This window comes from Equus quagga, chromosome 2 (assembly GCF_021613505.1).
Source record: "Equus quagga isolate Etosha38 chromosome 2, UCLA_HA_Equagga_1.0, whole genome shotgun sequence".
Classification (NCBI taxonomy): Eukaryota; Metazoa; Chordata; class Mammalia; order Perissodactyla; family Equidae; genus Equus; species Equus quagga.
Genome location: NC_060268.1, coordinates 122,559,917 through 122,581,111, shown reverse-complemented (window position 1 = coordinate 122,581,111; position 21,195 = coordinate 122,559,917). Strand labels below are relative to the sequence as shown.

Below are 21,195 nucleotides of genomic sequence, written 5' to 3'. Positions count from 1 at the left end.
AGGCTGAAGCTAATTCCTCTTCAGTGTGGACTAGTCTTAGTAATTGACTTCTAACAAATAGGATAAGGCAGAAATCACAGTGTGATTTCTGAGGCTGGATCATATAACACATTATGGCTTCAGTCTTTTCCTCTCTCTTGAATCACTTGCTCTGGGAGAAGCCAGCTGCCCTGTCATGAGGACACTCAAGTAGCCCTATGGCGAGATTCACATGGTGAGGATCTGAGGCCCCTTCCCAATAGCCACATGAGGGAGCCATCGTGGAAGTGGATCCTTTAGCACAGGCAACCCTTCAAAAGACTGTAGTCCCAGCCAACATCTTGACTGCAAACTCAGGAGAGGCCCTGACCCAAAACCACCCAACTAAGCCGTTCTCTAATTTCTGACCCACAGAAACTTTCAGATAATAAAATGCTTATTGTTTTAAGCTACTAAGTTTTGGGGTAATTTGTTACACGGTAATAGTAACTAAAACTCTTTACCGCACTTGACTGCTCCTCAGGATGTGACACTGTTTAGCACTCCTTCCCTTTGGCTTCCAGGAAAACATTCCTTCCTGAGTTTTCTTTTAGCCTCCTACCCAGACCTTTCTCCTAGGCTTCATAATTGCCTACGGGACAGCTCCATTTAGATGTGGCCCCTGATTCCTCGTACTTATCTGAAACTGAATCATCCTCTTTACCCTTCACACTTCTTCTTCCTGCAGTCCTTCCCACCCTGAGTGGAACCTTTGTCCTCCCAGTTGCTCAAGTCAGAAATGTTGCTTCCAGCTACCCCAGACTCCTCCTCACCCACTCTTTTCAGGACCTTCAGCATTTCGCTCCAGCCAACATCTTTTTTTTTAAGATTGGCACCTAACAACTGTTGCCAATCTTTTTTTTTTTTTTTTTTTGCCTTTTCTCCCCAAGTCCTCCCAGTACATAGTTGTATATTGTAGTTGTGGGTCCTTCTAGTTGTGGCATGTGGGACACCACCTCAACACGGCCTGATGAGCAGTGCCATGTCCGCACCCAGGATCCAAACCGGGAAACCCTGGGCTGCCGAAGAGGAGCACGCGAACTTAACCACTTGGCCACAGGGCCGGCCCCTCTCAACTTTTTCTACAGGTTTTTTCCAGCTTTGTTTACTTGTGGTTTCCAAACAATTCGTGTCACTTCAAGTCCCCATATGGCTTTGCATATACCTCTTTCTAGAATTTTGCTTTCTATCCTTGACCTTATGGCTTTTTAATTTTGATAAGTCCTATTTTCAAACTTTAGTGCAAGTGTCTCCTCAGTCTGACTGTGCCCGCAGTTCTCTGTGGCAATACACTTTTTCAAGGATGTGTGCATAACAAACAGCCTTTGGAGATAGAGGTAGTGTCTCCCTCTAGGGCAGAGGGAAGACAATTTCCTGCAAAGTATACTGTAATAATATCTCCCTCTGGGCCAAAGGCTAGGCAGGTTTGTTAGCAGCTGCTTATAAGCAGGAGGTTTCCTCAGCTCAGGATTCCCCAGCTGTGACACAAATACATGGTGTGCACAGGTTCTATCTAGGGTGCTCTGCATCACCCCTGTGGGACATGGAGGGCAAGGGGAACAGATTCAAACATGAAACTTATGCTGCCTGCTGTGCCACAAGTAATAAAGTCCTCTGTCTCTGACTTTCGAGTCTCATGTCTTCAGTCAGCATCTATGAACCTATGAAACTACGGCAGGCTAACTTGCTAGTTTGTAAGTAGGGTAAAATCTTAGATCCTTCACTGTTCTTGACACTTCTACACACACTTTAAGTGCTTGAGAGCAAGGGCTGCATCTGAATAGACTTTGGTTCTCCTGTGGGTGACAGAAGATAGTTGCTGTGTAAGTGGTGGCTGCTACTAATGCTGCTTTGGTCTAAAGGGCTTTGGATGTAAGCACTCAGATATATTTACTGAATCTAACTTTGAAGTAAATTGCTGTGATTCTTTTCCTGGTTATTAGGTATTGTGTCTGTTCCCTGGGTTTGCAGACAGTGAAGCCTCAGATCGGTGTTCTGTGGCAAAGTGAAATTTTCTGGGAGTTAAAAATGCTACAGATAGGGGCTGGCCCCGTGGCTGAGTGGTTAACTTCGCGCTATCCGCTGCAGGCAGCCCAGTGTTTCATTGGTTCGAATCCTGGGCATGGACATGGCACTGCTCATCAAACCACGCTGAGGCAGCGTCCCACATGCCACAACTAGAAGGACCCACAACGAAGAATACACAACTATGTACCAGGGGGGCTTTGGGGAGAAAAGAAAAAAAATAAAATCTTAAAAAAAAATGCTACAGATAGTTCACAGTGTGAATAAGCCCTACTTTAGGTAATTGAGGTGACTAAGCAGAGACTAGGTTTTTCTGGGAGGTGGTGTGTTATGCTTCAGTTGGAATGGGATGTCAGTCTCCGCCATTAGCCTCACAATAGCATCAAACATAGCCAGAACAGACCAGCTGCCAGTGGAGCTTTCAGACCAACCTGTCTGAGCTTGAATGAAAGAATTAATCAGTGCTTCTGCTGCCTGAACTCTTAAGAGCAAAGACTCTTCCTTTCTCTTAACCCTTTACATGAGTAAGCCCAACCATGACCAGGCAAGATTGCTGGCTGGGTTTGCTCAGGGGAGGGATATCCATCAGGCTGCAGCTATAATCCTGTTTGGATTGTGGAAGCCTATCTAGCTATCCTTTCCTGGTATAGGAGGAGGGTGGAACCTTGGCAGCATTTGACCAGAGCTGGCTTTCAGAGCCAGAATAAATCAGGGGAAAAGATTCTTTGCTCATAGTGTATGGCTGAACAGCTATTAAAGACCACTTCGTCTGATTTAAATTGTCATTTTACAGATGAGGAAACTGGGGTACAAAGGGGATAAATTGCTGACATTGGTGATTGACTCCGGAGCCTCCACTGACCCCATTTCTAGCTCATTAGGCTCATTTTTTCTTATTCCCTTGGCTTCCTCACTCTTCCTGCACACCCAGGGAACTTGAGCGCAGCATTCAACGCCTGGTCAGCATGACTCTTAAATTTTCTAGCAGGCTTGACTCACGAAGACAGCGCGGGTTCTGTACCTGTGTAAAGCAGTCCCATCCTTAAGCGGGGAGAAGGCGACAGAAGAGGAAACCTGAGGCGTGAGCAAGAGGGGGGAGGGGGGACGGGGGAGGGGGGACGGAGGGTCGGGGCACCCTGAGGCGTGCTCAAGTTTGTCCAGGGAGGAGCAGCCCAAGAGCGCCTCTGGGGCTGAGTCCCGCTCAGCAAGGCGATTACACCGCCGCGGAAGGCAGACGAGGGGAGGGAGGGCGCGAGGGGCTGGAGGTGGTGACCCTGTGGCCTACTCGTTTCTCCCTGGGCCTGGACGGAGAGACGGTCTTTCAGAAGAGCACGCTGCACTTGCTCAGGGTAAACAGGACTAAGGCTCAGCTAATTCCTTCCAGACGCCCTATACGGTAGAGGGTCTTAGCAGGTTACGGGACCCACGGCTGAGAATGGGAGTTGGAGAGAGATGTACGTGACCCGCGGGGTGCACGGCCGCGCCCAGTCGCTCCGGGCCCCACGCGGGCACACGCCTGACGCCCCGCCCGTGACGAGCGCGCGCGGGGCCTCCGCCCCATCCCCCTCTCGCGCTGTCCCAGCCGCGTTGCCTCTGCCGTTCCCCGCCCCCTCGTCTTTGGGGCTGCCCTCATCACTGCCTGACCCGAGGTCCAGCAGCTTCTGCTTTTCCGGCCCCCGCTGACGAGCGGAGGCAGTCCACCCCGGGGGCGGGGGTGCCTTCGGTCCACGAGGTCGTTCCGGAGCGGGTTGGAGTGGGAAGCGGGTGGCGCTGCGGGGACAGGCGCGGCGGACAGCCCCGGGTGCAGCGGCGGGGTCCTGGCGGGGAGAGGACAGGGTTGCGGCGGGCGGAACGGTGTCTCCTTCACTTCGCCCTCCAGCCGCCGCAGCTGCAGCCTGATACGGAGCGAGCCGAGCAGCCTCAGTTGTGAGTGGAGCGGCGGCGGCGGTTCCCGTTAGGAGACTATCAGGTACCGCCGCGCTCGCCTCCCTCCGACCTGGGAGTCTGGGCCCCGGCGGCAAAGCAGGAGGCCTGAGCCAGACTCGGGGTTGGCCTTGGCTCCCTAAGATGGCCGCGCTGCCCCGCGGCCCCTTGCCCCCTCTGTGTGAGACTCCTTTCTGGCCTCCTGACCCCCGCTGACCGCATTTTTTTCCCTTCCGCAGATCACTTCTTCCCGCGGCCCTGCCATGGCGACCTGCGGCCAGAGCTGCCCGCGGCGTAAGTGGACCAGGGATCTCTGAGGGATAGGGTGGCGGTGTCCCGGGAATCTAAGCCTGCGGACCAGAAAACCTCTCCTTCTTTCCCTCCATCTCTCCAGGGACTTGGAAATTCGCCCCTTTCGGTAGCTGCTCCACCAGCCTGACTCCCTCTCCCGGCTCTCTGGAGGAGGGGCTGGGCTGCTGGATTTCGGATAAGGGGACTAGGCCGGGGGAGTTGGTTTGTGACTGCATTCACTTTCAGTTTTTGGACGAGTTTTTGGCAAACTTAAAAGCAAAAAGTTGCTAATTACTGGACTCGATCTTTGGCGGATTGGATCAGTCACTTTTCTAGAGGAAGTAGTAACCCCCCCTGTGAGAGCGGAAGGTCATTACACGTACTCCTAAGGGCGTGAACGTGCTCTGTAGAATGAATGAGCTGGTGTAATGAGCTCAGATGGCTTGCCCTTAAGCCGCACAGCATTGGCCGAGGACTTGACTATCGTATTAATATGTTTAAAGTGCCATTTGATATTTAGTTGATGTAGACACTTGAGTGAAACACAGATGGCCGTGTTTTTGCTAAGTTTCAGTGTTTAAATTCCCAAAGTGTAAATTACCTTTGTCTTCCCGCTCCAGAATGTTGGTTTTGGACTCAGTGAGGATGCTAAGGGATGTACTGGGGCAGAGGGCCTTATCTCCGGTTTTGATTTATCTCATTTGGGTAAATCAACCCATTCCAGTCAATTTTGGCGGCTGTATCTGTATGTATAGGTGTACATGTGTGTATGTGTTTGTTGCTTTGTACTAATCCTGTCCTAGGAGGTGAGGCTGTGTAAAGTTAGGAATAGAAAGTCTGTTTTTCTGTTTTGTACAGCATTTCCCAAGTTTGTATAGCCACTTACTGTGGTTATCCATTTTAGAAATAAGCCTTTGTTGGTAATGTCTTTCATGGGTGATTGGAGTACAGTTTTAGTATAGCTCCTGGTGCTATCGAAAACACATCTCCAACAGGTTGAACTGCTTGAATTTAAAGATAGCCGTGGGTCATAATCTGGTTCTTGGACAGAAAGTGGGAGAACCGGAACATTAACACTGGAATATTTCTTCCCACCAGCAATGTGTGTTCCTCCATCATATGCTGACCTTGGCAAAGCTGCCAGAGATATTTTCAACAAAGGATTTGGTAAGAATTTTTTAGAAAAATTTTAGGTCAGAAGTGAAAATGTGTGTTTGGATTGCTTAGGAAAAGTAAATCAGTAATTCAGATTGTAAATATCCTGCTGCTTCACTTCTTCTATTAGATACATTTTAGGTAAAATTTCTGTTAAAATAGTTTTTTAACAGTCCACGTTCGCATCTACCCCAATTTTGTCCCATTTTTTCAAACTAAATTTCAAGGAATTTACGTTTAAGAGAAAAACAGCTGTGTTTTCATTTCCTTCAGATGTAGCCTATGCCTTGGTTGACTAGAATTATGATGTGTTACTGTTTTGCTTTGGTGGTGGTGACTCCTAATGGATTGTGGGCTTTGTCAAAGGAATTTGGGTTTTCTTCTTTTTTTTCTTTAATTTTTTTTTTTAAAGATTTTATTTTTCCTTTTTTCTCCCAAAGCCCCCTGGTACATAGTTGTGTATTTTTTTTTTCAGTTGTGGCTCCTTCTAGTTGTGGCATGTGGGACACCGCCTCAGTGTGGTCTGATGAGCGGTGCCATGTCCAGGCCCAGGATTCCAACTGGTGAAACCCTGGGCTGCGGAAGCGGAGTGCGAGAACTTAACCACTCAGCCACCAGGCTGGCTGGCCCCTGGGTTTTCTTCCTGAAGATCCCTGCCCCCTCTTTAAGTTATTCCCCCAATTATTTAGATTTTTTAATCCCAAAGAGAGATACCTCTTTGGGATAAATGTTTTAAATGTCTGTATTATAATAAGCTATTGGTTCTGAGGTTTAAGTTGAATTGATTCTCTGATTTGATATTTAGATTTTAAAATCATTGAAAGCATTTTTTTTTTTGGTGCCAAATATATACCAAAACACTATGCAAACCTGCATAGGGATGTTCTGTCCTTTACATGTCAGTTTATATAGAATAATTTAAAACTTTTTCATTTAAATATTGTGTATCAACACACATTTTTATCCCGCTCTTAATCTGTGAAATCTCTTTTTTATATGTATAGTCAGCTGTTGGTATGCATCTTCTATACAAATGAATCATTTTCTTATCTTTTACTCTCTACTTGAAGGTTTTGGTTTGGTGAAACTGGATGTGAAAACAAAGTCATGCAGTGGTGTGGTGAGTGTTAGATATCTAATAAGTTCTGATGAGCCTTTATATAATTTTCAACCTATAAGATAGTCATAACTGGAAAATGTCTACCCATTTTATCTTAAAGAAGAGGCAGAAGTTAATTTTGTTTTAAAGGATTTGCATGTAACTTGGTTTGTTTTGGCTTTGGATATGATTTCTGATTTTCATGTGGTCTTTTGCCGTGTTACTTACTATGTATGCAGAGGGAACTCAGGAAAGACACTGGTCATGTGGGACTCTGTTTACTTAGTAAGATTACAGGCTTGAAGCCAGGGAACCTATACTGTTTTTTGGTAACCCTTTCTTTCAATGCATTTTTTTTTTTTTTTTAAGATTGACACCTGAGCTGACAACTGTTGCCAGTCTTTTTTTCCCTGCTTTTTCTTCCCTAAATCCCCCCAGTACGTAGTTGTATATTTTAGTTGTGGGTCGCTCTAGTTGTGGCATGTGGGATGCCACGTCAACGTGGCCTGCCTAGCAGTACTATGTCCGCACCCAGGATCCGAACCAGCGAAACCCTGAGCCACCGAAGCGGAGTGTGCGAACTTAACCTCTCAGCCACAGGGCCGGCCCCCTCAATGCATATTAAAAGCATTAAGAGTTCATTAAAATATTCAGTAACTCTTAATTTGAGTGTTCTAATCATTTTATAATGGTTGGATTTTAGCAGCCCTCCTTTGAGAAGATTTCCACATGTATTTTGTGAATTTAGAGAACCCTGATTTGAGTATTTTTAAAGAGGTAATATTTTGGTATTTTCATGTCTTGATTCTCCCTAACAAACTCCCTCAAAGGGAGTAAAGTAAAATTTAATTTCGTGTAGTTTTTTTCTTTCTCTAAAATTTTTTTGTTTTGAGGATGGGTATAGTGTGTGCATATTGAATATTTTTGGTTATTTTGATAAGTTCTTGCTGTGGTTGTTAATTCCCTTAGTGTACATAGCTGGTATTTCTTAAAATTAGTCATGTTGTAGTTTCTTAATGCCTAGACTTGGGTTTCTGGGGTTTTATATTGGTCACATCTGTCGTTTGGTTTCTTTGATCTGAGGGGAAGCCTGAGTATTCAGTGTGGTTGAGTGACATTTGCTCAGAGTGATAGGCTACAGAGCAGTGACTTAGTGATTGTTGTTTTGTGTTCCCACTCTTAACCTATTGAGGCCCCTTATAAACACTTGCTCTGTAATCTGTTGAAACACAAAAGGCCTTCTAAAAGTAAAAGAACACTCAATCTTTGTGTTTAAAAAGCTTACTTTCTGGTTGGAGAGACAAAATAAACTTTAAACTAGGGAACAATCAGAGAAGTATATCTAGTACTAGGTTGTTTGAAAAATCAAAATCTTTCTTGGGAAGGAAAGGCTTATTGTGGACAGGGTTAAGAAAAGTTTTATGGAATTAGGTGTAAGATCATGAAGGATGTGTAGGAGCTGGATTAGATATAGCATGTTCTTGTTTCCACTTAATGTATATGCAGTCATTTGTCAATGATGGGGATATGTGCTGAGAGATGCATTGTTAGGCAATTTTGTCATTGTGTGAACATCATAGAGTGTACTCACACAAACCTAGATAGTATAGCGTACTACACACCTAGGCAGTATGGTACTAATCTTAATGGTTCCACTGTTGTGTATGCGGTCCATTGCATGTGTGTTGACTGAAACATCGTTATGCAGCACAGGACTAATTCAGCAAGCATGATACTTTGAAGTACTATGATCTTGTAATATGTACCTGGCCCCAAATAAGTCCCATTAACGGCTGGTTCTGTTTTCTCACCTGAACTGTAGAGATGCCCAGTCCACTGCAGAATGTGGAAGCCTAAATGTCTGGTGGTGGAATGAAGGGTGTAAGCTCCACCAGTGGTGTCATTTCGCCCAATTCTGGTCTGACAGTGTGATCTTCTTGCTTTTGTGTCTTGAGGATTCCTTGGCATCTATATAGGCTGGCTCTCAATCTGTGGGCTGATGGATGGCAGTGGGTGGGGCCTTAAGAGTCATTAATTAGTGTCACTCAGGATTAAAAATAACTACTCACGTATTCCCCATTCATGTTTTATGTATATTGTTTTAATAATACTTTCCTTTTGTGTAGAGCACATGAAAATGTGCAAAGCTTTCACAGTGTCATTCCAATTTAATCCTCCACAGGTAGGTTTTGTTATTACAGTTGAGGAAACTGAGACCCAGAAAAGTTAACTGTCTTCCTCAGTGTTAGTCATGTATTGAATGACAGCCAGAACTGGATGCCAGGACTCCTAATTTTTTTATCCAGTGTTACTTCCTGACATAATCCAGTGCTTTTTAGTATGGGCATTGAGTGCCAAGCTTTTTGACTTGAAATTCCTGTTAATGAAAGCATCTGATTTCAGGAGAATTGTATATAAAAACGTAAGGATTTGAGTCTGTTTAATTGCAGAGCAATAGTTAGACAAATGTTCTATTTCCTAAGTGAAGGATGATTGGCCTTTTCTATTGATACAGTTTTTGTTATTTCTTCACTCTCCAGATAGCACAATTTCGGGTTGAAGTTCTCTTTTTCATTAGTTCAGATCAGCCATCTTCTTTAGACTTGTCTTTCTAACGGCCAAAGTGTACAGCCATCATTAGCAGACAAATTGTGAATCAGAACCCTCAGGGTGTTTTTATATTTATCTTGGAAGATTTCAGTTGCCTGCCTGTATACTGAGCTCTGAAAGATTAGATTTCTGGCTTATCTGTTGTAGATTTTAAATTTCAGATAAGCCCTCCTCCATATTATGCCTTCCCTTTCAGTTGGTGTGCAATTAGGAATTGACAAAGCATATTTGCTACAAACATAAGATTATATCATGCACTTCAAATTGATCCCTGGATTGGATTATTTTTTCTACTGATAACATCTGTTATACATAATGTAGTTTATATTATGCATGATATAAACCAGTTGTAGAGTAAATTTCCTTTAATTCCCTCCCCCTACTTTCTTTTTCTTTTTTAATGAGAATGTGAAAGATGGTTGGAAAGGCATGAAACCTGCTGAAGACTCTTATCTCAGAAAGACAGAATGTTGGGATTACCAGAGAATTTTTAAAAAAAATCTTTTGTTTATGGTGTGGATTCCTACAATGGGTGCTTTCCTTTAAGGATTTTCAGGAAAAATTTCATAATAAAGATTGAGTATCAGTTATTATAAACTCAGATTTTAATCATGAGCTCTGTGATTAACCAAACTGACTTATTTAGTGTTTTATTCAATATCAGGTAGACTGGATGCAGTGCTAAAACATCCATTCCTTTGTTTTCCCCCACTGATTTTTGAATCCCCAATAAAATTACTTTAGCAGAAGTTTGCTTAAAAAGGTGTGCAGTTTGTTGTTCACTTGAGAATTAGATAGAGGTTAAGTTGTGATAGATTGGTTGGAAATGTCAACTGTAAGTAAGTCGGCAGTCAGTAGCTACAGGCTAATTTCTAACTCTGTGTGTACTCAGAGAGTAGCCGAGGGTAGGAGTACTCAGTAAGCTAGAAGAAAGAGGACTAGTGAAATTACCAAATGTTCATTGGGTTTTTTGGTGTAAGTTAGGCAGTGGATTCTTCTAGGTTTACAAGAAAAAGTTCATGAAGTTTTTATTGTCTTATTAGGAATTTTCAACATCTGGTTCATCTAATACAGACACTGGTAAAGTTACTGGGACCTTGGAGACCAAATATAAATGGTGTGAGTATGGTCTGACTTTCACAGAAAAATGGAACACTGATAACACTCTGGGAACAGAAATCGCAATTGAAGACCAGGTAACATTTTGAAAATGTGATTTAGTATTAATTATTTAATTTTTGTATTTCAAAAGGAAATAAAGCTGAAAACAAACTCTTTTTCTTTCAAAATAGATTTGTCAAGGTTTGAAACTGACATTTGATACCACCTTTTCACCAAACACGGGGTAGGCCTGGACATTTTTATCTGCTTTAAATTTAAAAGCATTCCTCTTCTGTATATTTAGGAAAGTTGCACATTTACTGTTTGATAGTTTAGTCAACTGCCTTGTGGTGGCAAATTTCTCTTTTCTTCTTTCGTTTGTGCCCTCTCTGCAGAAGTTATATATGTAAATCTATCCCACAGGCATCAGTTTTAAGTCAGTTTGTTCTTTTTCCAGAAAGAAAAGTGGTAAAATCAAGTCTTCTTACAAGAGGGAGTGTATAAACCTCGGTTGTGATGTTGACTTTGATTTTGCTGGACCTGCAATCCATGGTTCAGCTGTCTTTGGTTATGAAGGCTGGCTTGCTGGGTACCAGATGACCTTTGACAGTGCCAAATCAAAGCTGACAAGGAATAACTTTGCAGTAGGCTACAGGACTGGGGACTTCCAGCTACACACTAATGTGTGAGTATTTCTTTTGTGGGATATTATGGTGTAGGACTTGAGGACGATTCTTATTAATCTAGGTAGAATCTAAGGGATTTCTTTTAACATAAAAAGGAGATCATCCTTGGGCCATTTCTAGGTTGCCCCTCCAAAATGTGTAGTAAAAAATGTCTGACTTTTGGTGCTGAGAGAGTAAATATTCATTCCATATGAAGCTTGATGTGCTTTGGATTTTTAGAAGAGGCTAAGACTTTGCCAGACTCTGCCAGTGCATTCATTTGATGTAATGTAATGTAATTATATTAATGTAATTACAGACTTAATTGTCTGTAATGTGTGAGGTGCTGATTTGATAGGATTGCCTAAAATGTATGGTGTTTTTACTTAACCCAAAGTAGATGAATATGTGGAAAGGACTTAAAAAGAATTTTTTTTCCCTTATAAAAATAATGCATTGACAGATAATAGAAATTCAATGAAGAAAACCAAAATTTCCCATAATCCCACCACTTAGATATATAATCTTTGTTAATGTTTTGGTGTTTCACCTTTTTATATGTGTATATATATGTAAAATACATACTGAAAAGGCTGTTTTATAACCCTTTCCTCAGTACATTTTGATAATTTTCCTATAGCATTTTGTATTCTACATTGTGATCCTTAGTGGCTATGTGGCAATTCCACCTGGGTGGATGTACCATGATTTATTTGACCAGTCCTTGTTTTTTGGACATAAGTTGAGAAAAGACCTTTTAAAACTTTCAGGTTTTCGGGGTCAGCCCGGTGGCGCAGCGGTTAAGTTCGCACGTTCCACTTCTCAGCGGCCCGGGGTTCACTGGTTCAGATCCCGGGTGCGGACATGGCACCGCTTGGCAAGCCATGCTGTGGTAGGCGTCCCACATATAAAGTAGAGGAAGATGGGCACGGATGTTAGCTCAGGGCCAGTCTTCCTCAGCAAAAAGAGGAGGATTGGCAGCAGTTAGCTCAGGGCTAATCTTCCTCAAAAAAAAAAACAAAAACAAACTTTCAGGTTTTCTGTGGAACAGTAGAGATGCATGTGAGCAATGGCTTTTATTTAAATGTGATGCTATAATATCACTCTAGTGCTTTAGACATATTACATTGTGTATTCTACATTTACTAATTTAAAATATCTTACAGCAATGATGGGACAGAATTTGGAGGATCAATTTATCAGAAAGTATGTGAAGATCTTGACACTTCAGTAAACCTTGCTTGGACATCAGGTACCAACTGCACTCGCTTTGGCATTGCAGCTAAATATCAGTTGGATCCTACTGCTTCCATTTCTGTAAGTACTACTGTGGACTTAGAATGGGGTTTTAGTAGTGAGAATTAATCTTTTAGTATATTAAAAATTTGAACTGTGGTTCACACAATCCCCAGTTTACACCTAAATTGGAATTAGAACTTGGAATGGTGCTTTTTCTATGGAGGCAGTGTTAGAAGTTGGATATCCAGGCCCCAGGAGTTTTTTTTTCTTTTTCTAATTAAAAAAAAAAATTTTTTTTTTTAAAGATTTTGCTTTTTTCCTTTTTCTCCCAAAGCCACCTGGTACATAGTTGTGCATCTTCTAGTTGTGGGTTCTTCTTGTTGTGGCATGTGAGATGCCACATCAGCATGGTTTGATGAGCGGTGCCATGTCCGTGCCCGGGATTTGAACTGGCAAAACCCTGGGCTGCCGAAGCAGAGGCGGCAAACTTAACCACTCGGCCATGGGGCCGGCCCCCCCCAACCAGGAGTTTTTTTAACTTCAAAAGCTGCTGAATTAATTTAGGTAATCCTGAGCCCCAAGCCTGTCTAAGCCCAGGGAGCCAATATTTTGGGCCCTGACAGTTTTTATCTCTGTCAGAGAATAATTGTACTGTAATTGTTACTTTGTCTTTCTGTCTTTTTATGAGGAATAATAGTACTTTAATTGTTACTTTGACTTTGTCATTTTGTGGTTTACAAAATATCTTCAATTTGATCTGAAGGGTCTGTAGTACACATGCCATTTTGCAGATGAAGAAACCAAAGCTTGGAGAGAGAAAAGACTTAATACCACTACTAGGGAGGGAGGAGGGGAGGGGAAGAGCCAGGACTGGACTGCATGTCTTTTGATTTCCCTCCTGTCTAGGGTGATCAGCTAGCTCATCCTGCTTTGCATGGGACTCTTCCAACTTAGCACTCAAAGTCCTGCCTGCATCCTGAGGACTCCCTTCCCCCATCCCGAGTTAGCTGGGTCGGATGGCCACCCTGGTCCCGTCTTTAGCCTCTTTCTGCTGTTTCCCCCTTCAGTCATAGTGGGTTGAGGTAGGAGGGAGGGAATGCCGTGTCTGAGGGTGTAGAGGACCTAGCTCCAATTTCAGGCAGATCAGCAGCTGTTTCTGTGTGTCAGGTGATTACAGGTCAGGCACTGCCTGTACTGTATGTAGTGGGAATGAGAGAAAGTTAAACCTTCCGTGAGAGTTAATTTTGTTCCATAAAGTGGTCTTCATTCCTGAGGACAACATGTTTCGATAATTTAGACAGTTAAGTTTTAGCCCCATCCTTGTTTTATCTTAGCACAGTTGTAAGCAGAGAGAGTGAGAAGCGCCCAGAATGCTTTCCCCATTGTTAAGGGAGTGATTCATTTATTTTTCCCTTCTGTGTTTCTAACTGCACAGTAGCAATAAAAACCTCAGGAGTCACATAGCATACTATTCTCTGGGAGCTACATTGCTGTTCTCTGCAAATGTATGTCTGTGGCACCATCACAGATTTAATGCCAGCAGAAGATGGCATTAGTCATCTATATATAGATGTATATAGTCATCTATAGATATATCTATCTATCTATCTGTATATCTATATAGATAGATATGTATCTAGATACACTCATCTCATAGTCTAAAACGGTAACGGATCTTGGGACCTGTGTGTCACTGAGTGACTCCTGGGGATTAGTTTGGAAAGGTATGTGGCATTTCCCACCTAAGAAATGCTGCTGTTGCCCCAACCAAGCAAGTTTCTGAAGCGTTGCTTAGTGCTCCATCATAGTTTCATGGTTGAGTCCTATTCTAAAATAGTAGGAACTTGTGTCCAGTTCTCTGAAGCTTCTAATTTGGGGCATTTCTTCCTTAGACAAATAACTCACATGGTCATTGGTAGCTCATGAATACTTGTCTGTAGTGCCAAGTGAATACAAGTGCAGTTTATGTGACTTTTGCCTGTACAGTTATATCATTTTTCTCTCTGTATTGGACTGTTTTGATGTTACACATTACAAAAGAGTGTTGTAGACATCAAATCATTTCTAAATGTGTTTTCATCCCAGAGGCTGTCTATTACCTCTGTACCGTAGCACTCAATGTGAAGAGCAGAGTTGCCTGGCTAGGCAAACTAGTCCTTGCAGATTGGGGTGAGATGCCTCCAGTTGTAGCCATCGGTCCCTGGTATGGCTTCATGATGTTAGCAGCAGGAGAAAATGGAGCTAGAAGGACCTTCTCCTTACCACGTCTTGCCCTCCAGGGATCCTTCCAGCCCTTGCAGGAGTATGACTAAATCCTAAAATAATAGAATTGTGCAAGGAGGGCAGGGGCCTGGATTGGTAAATGATGCCCTGTTGGAACCTCTTCTCAAACGCAGTCTAGTTACATATAGCCAAGACCCAGGGACATTAATGAGAGGTGTAAGTATGTGAAGTAAAGGATTTTTAGTTGATTTGATTCTTCAGAGGAAGTGCTTGTCATTTGGAGATTCTTTTGGGAGACCCCTGAAAGTAGTAATGTGTGTGTCAAAGTTATGAATTGAACCTCCATTTTCCACACGTTGAGGCTGGTATGTGCGTCACATAGCTACTGAGCCTAGTGGACTTCTTACCCACATTTTGGCATGGTTTTGTTGTGCTAGATTAGACTCAACAAGGCCGATTTTTATGACAGTATATAGGCTCTTGTGCTCTGTGGATAATTTGGGGTTTCTAACATCCCACATTAGATATTAAGAGTATTGTCTTTTACTGACAATTTGACTTTGAGTTTAATGGATAAGAATTAAGTGGTACCTGGTTTTCGTTTGGTTTAATAACGATATTAAATTTTATTCTTTTATATGTTAATAGAAAAGCTAAACACTTTGTAATTGCAGGATAGGGAAACATGTAGGGGCTTTGTCTCTCCATTCAAAAATTTTTCTTATAGTTGTTTTTGTATTTTAGGCAAAAGTCAACAACTCTAGTTTGATTGGAGTCGGCTATACTCAGACTCTGAGGCCTGGTAAGTATTCTTGATAAAGTAGGATTGTTCTGATAGTGTTTTAAAAATTAGTTATCATGTCTCAGCTTCTTATTTGCAAACCTTTCAAGCATATGGAAGAATTAGCAGAAGAGTATGATGAGCACGTGTTGAGTTTTAGCACAATTTTTTCTTTCTTTTGTCCTCCTGCCCGCTTTTTTTTCTTTGCAGGCTGTTTGGAAGCTGCAGCTGTCATGACACTTCCCTAAATGCTTTAGCGTGCATTCTCAGAATAGGAATGTCCTCGTGTTCTGCATAACCACAACACCATTATCACCCCTGAGAAAGTTAACAGTGATTCCATATTATTTAATATCCTTTCTCTGTTTACTTTCCTCCTTGTACCGGAAATGTCTTAGAATTTTTATTGCTTTAATCAAAGTTGATTCATTGTTTTGGTTGTCGAGTCTTCATAGCCTCATTTATAGAATTTTGAGCCTTGATGTTTTTTTCTGGAGCAGTGCTTCTCAAACCTCTGTGTACATGAATCACCTGGGGAATCTTGTGAAAATGCCAATTCTGATCCCATAGGTCTGGGATGAGGGCTTCTGTCTTTCTAACAAGCTCTTAGGTGATGCCAGTATTGCTGGCTCTTGAACTACTGTTTGAATAGCAAGGTTCTAAAGCACTTGGCACTTTTTCCCCTCCAAATAGGGATCTTTCCTCCTGACTTAATTTTGATTATTTTGAAATCTAAAGAAAAGAATGGTACCATGAACACCCATATACCCTTCCCCACATTCACCAAGTACTAACATTTACCACATTTCTTTTATCTCTCCATGTTTGTATACATAATCCTTTTCTTATTGAAGTATAGTTGACGTAAGGTATTATATATTAGTTTCAGGTGTACAACATAGTGATTTGATGTTTGTATACTTTTTGAAATGATCACAGGTCTAGTAACTGTCACCATAAAACTTAGTACAGTAATACTGACTAAATTCCCTATGCTGTACATTATATCCCCATGACTTATTTATTTTTTTATTATTTAATTTATTTTTTTGAGGAAGATTAGCCCTGAGCTAACATCTGCTGCCAGTCTTCCTCTTTTTGCTGAGGAAGACTGGCCCTGAGCTAACATCCATGCCCATCTTCCTCTGCTTTACATGTGGGATGCCTACCACAGCATAGCTTGCCAAGTGGTGCCATGTCCACACCTGGGATCTGAACCAGTGAACCCCAGGCTGCTGAAGTGAAACGTGCGAACTTAACTGCTGCGCCCCCGGGCCAGCCCCCATGACTTAACTTGTTTTTTAACTGGAAGTGTGTACCTCTTAATCACCTTCATCTGTTTCACCTTACCCCCCTACTCCCCTCCCCTCTGGTGACCTTCAGTTTGTTGTTTGTATCTATGAGTTTGTTTCAGTTTTGTTGGTCTTTTAGATTCCACACATAAGGGAAATCATGTGGTATTTGTCTTTCTCTGTTTGACTTCTTTCACTTAACATAGTACCCTTTAGGTCCATCCACGTTGTCACAATTGGCAAGATTTCATTCTTTTTTATTGCTGAGTAATATTCCATTGTGTATGTACCATATTTCCTTTATCCATTCATCTGTTGATGGACATTTAGATTGCTTCCATATCTTGGCTATTCTAAATAATGCTACAGTGAACAAAGGGGGTGCATATATCTTTTTGACCTAGTATTTTTGTTTTCTTCAGATAAATACCCAGAAATAGAATTGCTGGATTGTATGGTAGTTCTGCTTTTTTTTAAACTTTTATTATCATCATCATATTATTATTATTATTTTGGTGAGGAAGATTGGCCCTAGGCTAACATTTGTGCCAATCTTCCTCTATTTTGTTTGTGGGATGCTGCCACAGCATGGCTTGATGAACGGTGTGTAGTTCCACAACTGGGATCCGAGCCTATGAACCCCAGGCCACTGAAGCGGAGCACACAAACTTAACCAGTACACCGCTGGCTTGGCCCCTATTTTTAATGTTTTGAGGAATCTCCATACTATTTTCCATAGTGGCTATACCAGTTTACATTCCCACCAACAGGGCTCCAGGGTTCCCTTTTTTCCACACCCTTGCCAACAAATATCCTTTTGATAATAGCCATTCTGACAGGTGTGAGGTGATATCTCACTGGTTTTGATTTGTATTTCCCTGATGATTAGTGATCTTGAGCATCTTTTCATGTGTCTGTTGGTCATCTGTATGTCTTTTTTGGGAAAATGTCTATTCAGGTCCTCTGCCCATTTTTTAATCAGATTGTTTGATACTGCATTGTGTGAGTTCTTTATATATTTTAGATATTAACCCCTTATTGGATATATCATTTGAAAATATGTTCTGCTATTCAGTAGGTTGCCTTTTTGTTTTGTTAATAGTTTTCTTCACTCTGCAAAAGCTTTTTAGTTTGATATAGTCCCATTTGCTTATTTTTGGTTTTGTTGTCTTTGCCCTGAGGAGATAGATCTAAAAAATCACTGAGACCGATGTCAAAGAGCTTACTGCCTATGTTTTCTTCTAAGAATTTTATGGTTTCAGATCTTATGTTTGTCTTGAATCCATTTTGAGTTTATTTTTGTATGTGATATGAGAAAGTGGTCCAGTTTTATTCTTTTGCATGTAGTTGTCCAGTTTTCCCAACACCATTTATTGAAGAGACTGCCTTTTCCCCGTTGTATATTCTTACCTCCTTTCTTGTAGATTAATTGACCATAAAAGCGTGGGGTTATTTCTGAGCTCTCTGTTCTGTTCCATTGATCTTTGTGTCAGTACCACTGTTTTGATTACTGTAGCAAAAGTACAGTTTGAAGTGAGGTATCGTGGCACTTGGAGCTTTGTTGTTCTTTCTCAATCCTTTTTACTTTTTTTTCCTACAAACCCTTAGGAATTATTTAACTGTATGTTTTGTAGACATAGTAGTCCTAGTATGCATATCCTAAGAGTAAGACATTTTTCTTCATAACTATAATATCATTGTCACAGCTAAGAAAACACTAATAATACCTAATATGTAGTCTATATTCAGATTTCCCCACTTGTCCCCAAAATGTCTTTCCCAGGATCCAATTGTGATCATCTTTTAGTCTGGGTAGTATAATGAACATTGTTATATTTTCTAGGGCACTTTGAACCTTTATTATTAACATTTTTAATGCTCTGTGACTTGATGTGTTACCCAGGATGTGGTGCCAACTGAATTGTTTCTAGTATCTCAGATACCCCCAAGCGCCCTCTGGTGGCTGGCACTGGTAGGTCTTCTGATGGCTGAGGAAGGGTGATTAAAGAAGACTACAGGCTCTTTGAGGTGTTTCAGCCACATAATGGTTGTCTGCTTTTGTTTACAGGTGTGAAGCTTACGCTGTCTGCTCTGGTAGACGGGAAGAGCATTAATGCTGGAGGCCACAAACTTGGGCTTGCCCTGGAGTTGGAGGCTTAATCCAGCTGAAAGAAACCTCTGGGAATGGATATCAGAAGATTTGGCCTTAATATATTTCCAGTGTGACCAGCAGGCTTCCCCAGCACCCCCCCCCCCCCCCCCCCCCCCCCCCAAGAAGGTGATCAAAACACAGGATGATCTAAATAAGAGCTGTATTTTAAATATTTAGACGGTTACTTGTTAGCTGGTTTCTAGTTGAATTGGTTATCTATCTAGTTACCAATGCTGCAGTTATGCAGCCATCTATACATTATTTAAATGTATTTAACTATTAAATGCGCTACCCACCAATAATGAAATAGACCTTTAAGAAAACTGTGCAATCGTGTGCATGTTTGTTTTTATGTTCCTTTTAACATTGAATATTGCCATTGAATGAGATGGATCAGTGGATGTTTTAAGATGAGGTTAAAAAAATTTTGTTAAATTCAGCCATTAGAATTACTTTTGGTATCCCAAAACATTACAAATTATGAATAAAACAAGTATACATAATTAACGACTCCAAGTATTTGCAGAGTTAAAAATTTGCCAGCTAGGATCAAATCTCCCTGGTATCTAGCTAATACTTTATTTTTCCAGTGAGCATTTTGCTCTTTACCTAAATCTGTGCCACAAAGTCTTCTGTGTCCCTAGAGTAATTCCATGAGCTTTTTAGACTACAATAAAATAAGAGGATATATGCCTTTACATCTTCAGTTTGTAAGTTTGTGCAAAATTACATTGATCATTGTTAACTCCAGGAAGCGTTTGAGAGTAAGTGATGAAGAAAGGAAAGTGAAGGGATGGATGGTGCTGGAAGGTTATATGCATACATTATACCTCTCCGAGCTATTGCTACGGGAAATGAACTGGACCTTAGTTAGGTGCGATGAGACTTAGGTGTGGGGTAATAGAACAAGGTGTAGACAGTGTCTGTAAGCAGAGGGATTGTCAGAGGGGAGTGTATAGGGCCGGTGAGAGGCCGTTACTCATTTCCTTCCAAGCAGACGCTGGCTGAAAAGCTTGGGCCTAAGATTGAAACCAGAGGCAACACCTTTAGGCTGTGTGGCCATTGGCCTTCATCTGGATTGGGGATGAATGATAGAAATTAATAGGTGATTCTGGTTGGAAAAGTAGGAAAGAGCAAGTTTTTTGATGGAGCATATGATCAAAGGTTGGAGAATGGGGAAGTTTGTTCAGGAAATTCATAATGCTAGATCTGAAGTAGAGTTTTAAGTCTGAGAGAGAACAGATAAGAAAATGTAGTCCTTTGAGACTCATTACCCAAAAAGTGATATTTGCTGAAAATTTCCAGGTCAAGAAGAATCTTAATGAGAGATTAGAAGAAGCCCAAGCAAGCTCTCCACACAGGTGGACTTGGTGGGGGGCACAAAGGCCCTTTCTGGTCTCATGATGTTTGTCTTAAGGGACTGGCTAGAATGGCCCATGTGAATCAGACACACATGACTTAATGGTAGAAAGTTGGAATTTTGAACCAATTTGATTGAGTTAGGACCTATTGCTATGTAAGAAAAACAGAAAAGATGTCTATGCAAGCTGGGTGTGACAGCACCTCTTGTGCTTGAGATACATATGCAAAGTGTGAAGTAGACCAGCAGACAGCTCTCAAACTGCTGGTGGTGCTCAGCAGACAAGAAACCTGGTCACAGGGCCTGGCAACACCTGAAGCCCCCTTACGGCCTGTTGCCCCTTAGCTAACCAGTGGCCCTCCCTCATGCTGTGGCTGGGGTCTCCTGGTCCAATACTCTGGACTGGGGTGTGGCCATATGTTGTGAGGTGTGGCACAAGTGAGTTACCAGTTTGTCAAGAATCTACTTAGAGTAAATTGGACCTGTTCACCCACTTGCATCCTAATATGCTTAATATGCTTTTATGAGTGGAAGAGAGAAGGGTAGGTTTACAGCTAGGGTCCTGAGAATTGTCTGAGATGCAAGGTATATCCCAGGAGCTGTAAGATTATGAAAGTTGCAAGCTGTGGGCTCCTCTAGCTTGTGCAGTCTTGCTTCTAGCAGCCTCCAGGATGCACATCCACCATCCAGGCCTAATCAGGTGGTGGCAAAACCTAATTGTATTCTAGGCTGATACTATTTCTCCCTGAGGCCTGAGGCAGTGTTAGTGGAAATAATACAGTATCTGAGCCTGATCTTCATCTGTGGTGTGGAGATGAGATCTACCTACAGGATTGGGGAGGTTTAAAGGAGAAAAGTGAAGCATCTGGCTTGCTTTCCATCTCCACTCCTAGATGTTGGTGCTGGAAAACCTAACTTTCTCTTCATCTTCCTCTGGGGAACTTGTTAGAAATTGCCATACTAATAATCTCCTGTAGGCCTGTCTGCTTCACATCTCTCTGGCCAGTGATCCTACCCAGTCCCTCACCTTCTAGGACTTAAATGGGAGGGCAGGATATATACTCCAGTCAACTTTGAGGTTCTCAGGTCTAAGTCAAGTGGTCTGGTTCTCAGAAGTGATGGCTACTGACAAGGACCTCCCCTGCAGAGCTGAGGCCGAGTTGACAGTTCTGAAAACAGAGGCAAATGGCCAGCAGAACTGGCATAACCTACAAAAGTACCCAGTACCCTGGTTCTCTGCAAGGCCGCCTCCTTGTTAGAT

The 21,195-nt window shown here is 42.1% G+C and overlaps 1 protein-coding gene across 1 annotated transcript; it reads left to right on the top strand.

Moving 5' to 3' along the window:
* The first annotated feature begins 3,849 nt into the window (after positions 1-3,849).
* Positions 3,850-18,902, top strand: VDAC2 (voltage dependent anion channel 2). Its single transcript, XM_046654365.1, has 10 exons — positions 3,850-4,012; positions 4,206-4,260; positions 5,356-5,424; positions 6,483-6,532; positions 10,165-10,317; positions 10,414-10,466; positions 10,680-10,907; positions 12,054-12,204; positions 15,094-15,151; positions 18,491-18,902. Exons 2-10 carry the CDS (start codon positions 4,230-4,232, stop codon positions 18,580-18,582), a joined length of 885 nt encoding a protein of 294 aa, XP_046510321.1. The 5' UTR covers positions 3,850-4,012; positions 4,206-4,229; the 3' UTR covers positions 18,583-18,902.
* The last annotated feature ends 2,293 nt before the right edge of the window (positions 18,903-21,195 follow it).